At 31.3% G+C, this 10,549-nt stretch overlaps 1 protein-coding gene across 1 annotated transcript in view; it reads left to right on the top strand.

The window, feature by feature from the left end:
• Positions 1-10,549, top strand: part of LOC143053691 (uncharacterized) — a 64,667-nt gene that overhangs the window by 2,033 nt on the left and 52,085 nt on the right. Inside the window, exons 3-7 of the mRNA XM_076226479.1 lie at positions 286-669; positions 1,474-1,674; positions 5,199-5,270; positions 5,744-5,923; positions 7,126-7,207. Coding sequence (XP_076082594.1) covers positions 286-669; positions 1,474-1,674; positions 5,199-5,270; positions 5,744-5,923; positions 7,126-7,207 — 919 coding nt within the window. The remainder of the gene's footprint in view (positions 1-285; positions 670-1,473; positions 1,675-5,198; positions 5,271-5,743; positions 5,924-7,125; positions 7,208-10,549) is intronic.

The raw sequence follows: 10,549 nt of genomic DNA, 5'->3' as shown, positions 1-10,549 counted from the left end.
CGACCGACCCGACTTTTTCATGGGGAAAATCCGTAAACCTACAAATTAAAAAACTGTGGCCTTATAAATATTCAGAAAAAACCCAAGATAACCGAGAAAATTACACCTCTCAAATAGCGTTGGTCTGTGAAATGTAGAAATGCCAGTTCATTAAAATAAACAACTTTAGAGTATATTTTTGTAATAAAATATGAAATTTATCCCCAACTTTACGACATTGACTAATTTGAAAGGCACAAACTATTTAATTTACTGAAACTTTAATATTATTTTGAACTTTTTCAGATTCTGGTACTGCTTGTAGAAATGAGAATTTTGAAGCCTATTGCTATGATTATAATACATATGGAAGGGTTTCTATAACAAGTGCTTCATGGACAGAGGGCTGTGGTTGGATGTATAATACAAATACACCATCCAGTCAAAATGTATTGTCAGCTTTATCAGGACATTGTAGTAATTATGTGAAGTGTAATCCAGTTGTTAATGATGGAAACATTGGAAGCTGTACTTCTGTCAGTACTTACTGGGGAAGTTATTACAAATACACAGACACTTACTGGTGTTATCAGTATGGGTGGTATTCTTGTTCAACAACATCTACATCAAGGAACCATCTTCAATCCTACTCCATCTGTGGCAAACTCCATTGGGAATACTCTTGTATAAGTAAGTTTTAAAGTATTATTTTGTTCAGGAAAAAATCACTCTTGATTTGGGTTAATAACAGTAAGCTGACATTTTCTTCCCTTTTTCAAGTTAAGGTTTATGAATTATTATTTTATATGAATATATTTGCACCTATGTTAAATGTTTGTCACATTTACCTATATTACATTTGTCATGTGCACAATATAGATTTTGATGTTATTATAACGCAATAATGGTATATTGATCATCTTTAACTATAATTATATTTCTCATGTTCACCTATGATATATATCTTATCTTTACCTGTCATATATTTCTCTTGTAGACTTATGATAAATTTCTCATGCACACTTGTAATATATTTCTCATATACTCCTATTCTATATTTCTCATGTACACCTATGATATATTGCTCATATACACCTATGATATATTTCTCATGTACACCTATGATATATTGCTCATATACAACTATGATATATTTCTCATGTACAACTATGATATATTTCTCATGTACACCTATGATATATTTCTCATGTCAACCTGTTATATGCATCTCATGGTCACCTTTAATATATTTCTCTTGTACACCTTTGATATATATCTTATGAACAACTACAATATATTTCTCATGTACACCTATTATTTATTTCTCATGCCAACCTAGTATATACATCTCATGGTCACCTTTTATATATTTCTCATGTACACCTATGATATATTTCTCATGTACAGCTGCAATGTATTTATTATGTTCACTTATTGTATATTTCATGATAGCTAAAATATATTTCTCATGTTAACCTTTGATTAATTTTTCAGCACCACAATGGGCCTCATGGTCAGAATGGTCGTCATGTTCAGTCACATGTGGACAAGGAACTCAAGCAAGGACCAGATCATGTGAAAATGAATACACAACCAGAGATGGAACATTAAGAACATGTGCTCAAACAGGATCAGAATTGCAGAGTTTGGAATCTAGAGACTGTCTGTTCAATGGAACACACCCATACTGCACATGTAAGTCATATTTAAAAGGTAAATGTTAAGTATGAAATAACAGCTGCTTATTGTAGGAATTACTTTAATCTTTATAATAATAAAACCAAAGAAATATTTCAATTGTTACACACAGCACTAAATATTCAATTGTGTTTGAAGTAAGTGTTAACAATATTATATTATGAATATAGGAATTGCAACAAGTACATATGTCAATCTGTCTCCTTGTGTTTGAGGGTTAAAAGCTGATACTTCATCTTGATGGACAGAATGAAATATCTTGTCAATGTTAACATTGAACGAAACAGGTTTCTCGTCAGCAGCTGTTCGAACTCATTGACACTTTTATCAAACATCCTGAATATCTTAAGACCATTAATTTATCGTTTGGGTCACTTGTTTTTTACTCAATATTTTAAATAATCTTTTGTAAAGTTGGTAAAATAAATAATTTGGTAAAAAGTTAGAAGAGGTGGAATGATTGACATTGAAACAACTCTCTAATAGAGACCAAAAGTAATAGAAGTGAATTTTATTTGTAAGGCTCTGCCATAGGCAATATGTGGGCTTTAAGTGTTACCCTTGACAGTCCTTCAGCCTTTATGTCTGTCATTCCATCTGTCCTTTTATCCATCCTTTTTGGTGGAAGAAGACGTCAAGTCTTCTGAAGACCTATGGGACCGACTTTAAACTCATTGAGCCTCCGTATGCCGCATTCGTTTCTGTGTATTACAATTTCATAACAACTTAAGATTCCTGACACCGATTTTTACACATGATTAAGCATCTGAATCATTTAATTTGTAAATTTGGATTAAAAAACAATCACTATTGTAAATATGACCTTTTAATTTATGTAAATTAATAGATTTCATCTCATCCACATGAAATCCATGAACGTTATTTGTTTACTTGTAACCGGATGTTTTTACTGTAGATATTTGTAGTATGCATGCGTGAATTTGGTATCGGGACAACTTGCCCTGTTTACAAGTTCGCCCTTGAAGTTATGAATTTGCAATCTTGCGCAAAAGAAGATTTTGTTTTTAATAAATAAAAAGGATCTATTTCTTATTAAATTGGTGTCTTTATTCATTGTTTTCCTTGTCATGTGAATTAGATGCCTTTCTACTTCAAATGGTTTGAATCTATTTATAAAATTATTCAAGACTCAGTTGACAAGAGCAGTACATTACTGTTGGGAGAATTTGATTAAACTCTAAATGCTCATAGAATAAGAAATATAATTGAAACTGAATAATTTATTGCAATATAAATATAAATCCCTTTTGACAAGAGAAATCTGACTTTTGTCAGAAATATTTTTTTCACATGTGCAAAGGTAATCACGTGTGGCGGCCATATTGGTTTGTTTACAAATATGTGAAGAAGCCTGTAGAACCATGACCTAAACATAAATAGTCTCTGAAAGCGTAAACTTTATGCAATACTATTTTATCAATCATGATTATTTTCATAAATTTAAATTTGATTATTTAAAGAAATAAAATTATAACAATTACGATTTTAGATAAGAGATTCTACTCAGACATGCTTTGATCTATTTATAGCCAAATTAGTTTACCTGTGTGAAAATGTAAATAATTTGTTTACTTAACAAGTAAAGACAAACTATGGATGGAAGATAATAATTTACATAAATATTTCAGGACATTTGATTGATTTTAATAAATATAGGATTTAAAAACTGCAAGAGGAAACAAATTTAATCATTAGCTATGATGATAATCAGCTGATAATTTTTCTCGCAAACATCGTGGTGATGTAACTGATAAAAATCACTCCATCAATCCTCCAGCCCTTTCACATATTAAGCAATATATCTACTTATTATTGTAGAATATTAATTGAATATACATTCATCGTCTAATTGAATATTTCGGGTAATCGGATATTTTTAGCTGACATTTTGGGTATCCGATTGTCCGGAGTCTACTGTACTACCATAAACATGATAAAGATAGTAAATAGTATTAGTTTTCACTAATTTATTGACATAATACTGGTTGTAACATATTTTATTTTTGTATTCAGGTTGGGGCCCCCCCCCCCTCCCCTTTCCAATTATGAGTGATGTCCCTTAAATAAGGGACTGTTCCTAAAACAAGGGGTCATTTTACTGTTGAAAAAAAAAGAACATTTTTAAGATTTTTATTTAACTCAAAAGTGGGAAAATTCTTATATTTGGAACAACTTTTCTAAATGAGGGGTCAAGTTAATAAAGAAGATATAAGTTTAGAAACAACAGAAAATTATTTTGACATATTTTGACCATTTAGTACTTAATAGATGCTTAGTTCTTGGGGGAAAGTTTCATCAAATAATATGAATAAAAATGTGCTCATTTTTTACAGTGGGTTGTAATGTTCTTCCAATAAGGTTACCCCTCATTTGGAGTGTTGTTCCCAACCTGTTAAAGGTCCATCTTTGTGTGCATAATTCAAAATTGGAAATTTCAACACGCATCTAATATTCTTACGCAAGAAAATAAACACTGATCTGCTAGCTTCATCTCTTCTACCGATTTAACAACTAGAATCATGCAAACAGACTTAAGAACAAGGCATGTAAGTTCATCATACAAATATGACACTATTTCTAGACAATCCAGATCGTGCAAAATACTTCGCTTAAAATTGTAACCTTAAAATTGTTGTTGTGCACTAAAAACCCCTATATTGGAACTTTCAAAAGTTGGCGGGTATGTAACAAGCCTTACTATTTTTATGCTCCATTTATGGGCATTATGTTTTCTGGTCTGTCCGTTCGTCCTGCTTCTGGTTATAAAGTTTATGGTCGAGGTAGTTTTTGATGAAGTTGAAATCCAATCAACTTGAAACTTAGTGCACATGTGTTCCTTATGATATGATCTTCTTAATTTTACTGCTAATTTAAAGATTTTACCTAATTTTCACAGTCCACTGAACATAGAAAATGATAGTAAGGATGGGAAATCCATGTACTTATATATATGACCTTTTCTTGTTTGAAGAAAAAAAAATACATCATAACGATAATGGAACAAAGCAGCCTTGGTAAGTGGGACTGCTTTTGTGGTATTCAGGTTACCTTTTATTCACCTTCTTCCACCTCAGAGCTATCAGCTCTTTGATTTCATTTTTGCACTTAAACTTTAGTTTTCGTCCTCCACATTTTTTGAAACTCATACATGATGGTGATAACCAATACACTCAGACAGAGTAAAATGTGTGCAGTGAGTCATTTACCGTTCTTTCTGCCGACTTTTCATTTGGAAAATTGCAATCTTTAAAAACTATTCTATTGTGTTTCAGCTATTAAGATACATTTTTTTATGCTAGAAAATATATATATTTCATTGTGTTTAACAAAATATTTTATCATGTAGGACAATTTGGAATGTAAATAAAATCAAGCATTAATAATAAAACAATCGTAATTAAAGTTTTAGAAAACCTCAGAAAAAGTTTAAAGTGAAAAAGAAAATCTTTTAAAGATAGAAAAGAACAAAATTATTGAAGTTTTTTTTTATTTCTTTGTAGATTGTGAAAGTAATAAATATAATTACAAAGAAATCAGTTCTTTCTCTAATTACATATCCAATACAGAGTCAGGTATGTGCAATGTTGTGTGTGTTGCATTTATAAACAGTTTCAAGTTAAAAAAAAATTGGGTTAAGAAACCCCTTTTTTATTTGCATATTGGGTGAAAAGTATCAAATTTTTTTTGTATTTCATTTGAAAGTATGATTTTGTTACATATGAAAAAAAATTCTGATTTTTTTGTTTCCGTTCTTTTGTTTGCCTCAACCAAATGTTATGAATTTTATGCAGGTTGCTAATAGCAGATAACATTGATCAGCTTGAAAACCTGTTTTGTTTTAGAGTAGCAAGATATCCTTAAACAAATTATTAATAACTTAGAGCCACAAATAAGATCTACAAATAAGCAAACAAAACTGATTGCAATAATTGATTTTAAAAAATTGGCAAATATTTCACAAGGTTACTGACTTTCTAATAGAACACATCAGAAATGAGAGGCAATTCATGTTAGTTTAAAATGTTGTTATCTATTTATTGCACAGGAAACACCTATATCTTAGAAAGTCCAGTACATATAGTAAGATGCTGTGGAGTGATACATTACTGGGAGTTCTATCCAGTTGATTTAGGGTGGTTATACTTCATTGTGTGGAGGAAATCTGGAGAAGATTTTGAAAATAAAAGGGAAATTGTTGGATTTAATACATTTAATGTTGACAATAGTAAGTTTATTATAAATAAGGATTCATTCGGAAATAAGGAGATGTGGTATGATTCTTTGATGTCAAATTACTTTCCTACCAGTTTTCAAGTAGCATTCCTTAGGAATAAAACCACTAATTCATAGCCCAATCAATTTCTATGTTAAATTCTGCAATAACAAGCATTAATGACCTTAATTGTCTTAGGTTCAAATAAATTGGTAGTTATTCAATGTCAAAACTATACCTTGTCCTGAATTGTGCTGGAAAGTTCAATATACCTTTAAATGCATATTAGACACAATTGTTCCTAGAAGTTTGGTAGTTCAAAAACAGGTACTTGTGATCTGAACAACTATGTGATATTTTGTCATTCTGCAACAGTTATACAGACTTTTTTCTAGACGCTTTCACTTATTGAGAAGATTTTTAGTATTTGATTCTACTATGAGGAGTTACAAATAAAGTATACGATTGGTTCGGTTCTGCTGAATTTTGCTAAAATTACTGACTTTGGACTTTGAAAATTTTGGTAAATAACAGTTGCAGATGTTTTTTCTAAAAGATTTCATATATTGAGCTGATTTATAGTTATGTAAGTTGTCTATGATGAGTTGTTCATTGAGTTTACATTTGGTTAACTATCCCTTAATTTTGCAGAAATATACAGGCTTTGGACTTTGTAAATTTCATGAAAATAACAGTATTATGGACTTTAATCTCAAATTTCGACTCTAAAAAATGGCTTCAAGCTTGTTTTTACAAGTATGGTCATTCCTGTTGTTCTTGCAAATCTATATTCCCCCCTACACCTAATTCACAAATACCAGTGAATCTCTGATAAAAGATTATAAATCTCATGATTCCATGTTTTTGTGGCAAAGTAGAATACATTTCTGTTGCCCAATGAATTATGGTCTTTAAGTCATTGCAAGATGAATTGAATGGGACATGTTTCCATTAATATTAGTATGAATACTAGTTTTGAGAAAATATTTAACTTGATACTTGATCTTTGTTTCAGCTCTCGACCTCATGAATTTTGTTTTAACACCTAAATTCATGCTTTGAGTACTCCATGATTAATGATAAATTCTATATACAATAATATAAACTGTTCCAATATCATGGTAAGAATGACTTGTAAAGAAAAACCCAATATTGCTGACCTTTAAATGATGTTTTAATGGATGTTAGCTTTTAAAACATATCTTTCATTGTAGCTTCCATGCTTCATGATGTTTATACGTACGAGGTACCTAGTAACCAAAGAATAGCTATTACTGATGGAGACATGATTGGATGGTATGTTTAATTTATGTTATGGGATATATTATATGAAACTAGTAGTAAGACTGATTGATATATAAATAGTTTTCTTCTTAACAAAATACTTATATAAATTATAAGGTTATATAATGACTCCAGAGTTTCAATGAAATAACTGTTACAATGGAGGTCATTTAATTAAGAATATTTCACACCCTGGTCATTTCTTTCACATTCCTCACTAAAATAACAATATCCTTGATAAGATTGCTATGTTGTTGTGTAAAAATGAGAAATACAACATTTAATTAATTGTATTCTTTATGTTTCTCTTTTGTTGAGCCTGCAACGTTTATGTTGCGAAAGCTAGACAGGCCGATCATAGATTCCGTCACCAGTGTCATCAACATTTAGGTTCAGGGTGTTGTTCAGGTTTTCTTTAGACATCAATGACTTTGTCAAACCTTTTTGAATTTAATGAAATTTGGGCAGAAGCTTTTTTATGACCAAGAGCAAAATTTGGAAAATTGAATTACTTTCGTTTTTGTCGAGCCTGCAACTTTTGTTGCAGAAAGCTCGACATAGGGATAGTGATCCGGCAGCGGCGGCGGCTACGGCGTGGCTACGGCGGCGGCGTTAGCTCACTTCTTAAAAGCTTTATATTTTAGAAGGTGGAAGACCTGGATGCTTCATACTTTGTATATAGGTGCCTCATGTTATGAAGTTTCCGTCAGTCACATGTCCAATGTCCTTGACCTCATTTTCATGGTTCAGTGACCACTTGAAAAAAAAGTTCAAATTTTTTGTAATGTTGAATTCTCTCTTATTATAAGTAATAGGATAACTATATTTGATATGTGCGTACCTTGCAAGGTCCTCGTGTCTGTCAGACAGTTTTCACTTGACCTCGACCTCATTTCATGGATCAGTGAATAAGGTTAAGTTTTGGTGGTCAAGTCCATATCTCAGATACTATAAGCAATAGGGCTAGTATATTCGGTGTATGGAAGGACTGTAAGGTGTACATGTCCAACTGGCAGGTGTCATCTGACCTTGACCTCATTTTCATGGTTCAGTGGTTATAGTTTAATTTTTATACGACCGCAAAAATTTTAATTTTTTGGTCCTATATTGCTATCACGTTGGCGTCGTCGTCCTGCGTCGTCGTCGTCGTCCTAATACTTTTAGTTTTCGCACTCTAACTTTAGTAAAAGTGAATAGAAATCAATGAAATTTTAACACAAGGTTTATGACCACAAAAGGAAGGTTGGGATTGATTTTGGGAGTTTTGGTCCCAACATTTTAGGAATTAGGGGCCAAAAAGGGCCCAAATAAGCGTTTTCTTGGTTTTCGCACTATAACTTTAGTTTAAGTGAATAGAAATCTATGAAATTTTGACACAAGGTTTATGACCACAAAAGGAAGGTTGGGATTGATTTTGGGAGTTTTGGTTCCAACAGTTTAGGAATTAAGGGCCAAAATAAGCATTATTCTTGGTTTTCGCACAATAACTTTAGTATAAGTTAATAGAAATCAATGAAATTTAAACACAAGGTTTATGACCACAAAAGGAAGGTTGGGATTGATTTTTGGAGTTGAGGTCACAACAGTTTTGTGAATTAGGGGCCAAAAAGGGGCCCAAATAAGCATTATTTTTGGTTTTTGCACCATAACTTTAGTATAAGTAAATAGAAATCTATGAAATTTAAACACAAGGTTTATGACCATAAAAGGAAGGTTGGGTTTGATTTTGGGAGTTTTGGTCCCAACAGTTTAGGAATAAGGGGTCCAAAGGGTCCAAAATGGAACTTTGTGTGATTTCATCAAAAATTGAATAACTGGGGTTCTTTTATATGCCGAATCTAACTATGTATGTAGATTCTTAATTTTTGGTCCCGTTTTCAAATTGGTCTACATTAAGGTCCAAAGGGTCCAAAATTAAACTTAGTTTGATTTTAACAAAAATTGAATCCTTGGGGTTCTTTGATATGCTGAATTTAAAAATGTACTTAGATTTTTAATTATTGGCCTAGTTTTCAAGTTGGTCCAAATGGGGGTCCAAAATTAAACTTTGTTTGTTTTCATAAAAAATTGAATAAATGGGTTCTTTGATATGCCAAATCTAACTGTGTATGTAGATTCTTAATTTTTGGTCCAGTTTTCAAATTGGTCTACATTAAGGTCCAAAGGGTCCAAAATTAAACTAAGTTTGACTTTAACAAAAATTAAATTCTTGGGCTTATTTGATATGCTTTATCTAAATATGTACTTTGATTTTTGATTATGGGCCCAGTTTACAAGTTGGTCCAAATCAGGATTCCATATCAAGTATTGTGCAATAGCAAGAAATTTTCAATTGCACAGTATTGTACAATAGCAAGAAATATCTAATTGCACAATATTGTGCAATAGCAATTAATTTTCAATTGGAGTTATCTTTCTTTGTATAGAATAGTAGTTGATAATATATGTTGGAAATTTGCCAGACATGACTATGATGTCATTTTCTATTTTTATTTGCCAATAACTTTATGTAAATAACTTCATTGGAAATTTGCCAATATAAAATGTTGCTGATGAAGCTTTTTTTCCTTATCTTATCTAAAATGTTTTTAGATAATGTATGTTGGACATTTGCCAGACATGACTATGATGTCATTTTCTATTTTTATTTGCCAATAACTTCATGTAAATAACTTCATTGGAAATTTGCCAATATAAAATGTTGCTGGTGAAGTTTTTTTTATTGTTTTATACAATAAACAATGTATATTCACTTTTACTACCAACCAATCTTTACCATTCAGTGATAACAAGCACTTTATTTTACATTTTAATGTTTTATGATGTATTTAAAAGAGTAGTTATTGTTGCAAACTCCATTAGAAATTTGAATTGATATCAGTTTTGGAAAAAGGGAAATTGGGGATGTGAAAAAAAGGGGGGGTTTAAATTTTTCTCATTTCAGATTTCATAAATAAAAAGAAAATTTCTTCAAACATTTTTTTGAGAGGATTAATATTCAACAGCATAGTGAATTGCTCAAAGGCAAAAAAAAAACTTTTAAGTTCATTAGACCACATTCATTCTGTGTCGGAAACCTATGCTGTGTCAACTATTTAATTTTAGATTTAAAAAGTTTGAAGAAGAAATCTTTAATTGATTTGTAAAATCTTGACATTTGTTTTGTGTAAAAAAAACCCATGTAATGTCAAAAATTTGATCACAATCCAAATTCAGAGCTGTATCACGCTTGAATGTTTTGTCCATACTTGCCCCAACTGTTCAGGGTTCGACCTCTGCGGTCGTATAAAGCTGCGCCCTGCGGAGCACCTGGTTGTGTTTTGGTCTGTTTTTCTCATACCATATGCAATAGGT

This window comes from Mytilus galloprovincialis, chromosome 12, assembly GCF_965363235.1.
Source record: "Mytilus galloprovincialis chromosome 12, xbMytGall1.hap1.1, whole genome shotgun sequence".
NCBI lineage: Eukaryota > Metazoa > Mollusca > Bivalvia > Mytilida > Mytilidae > Mytilus > Mytilus galloprovincialis.
This window is presented reverse-complemented; position numbering and strand designations above follow the sequence as displayed.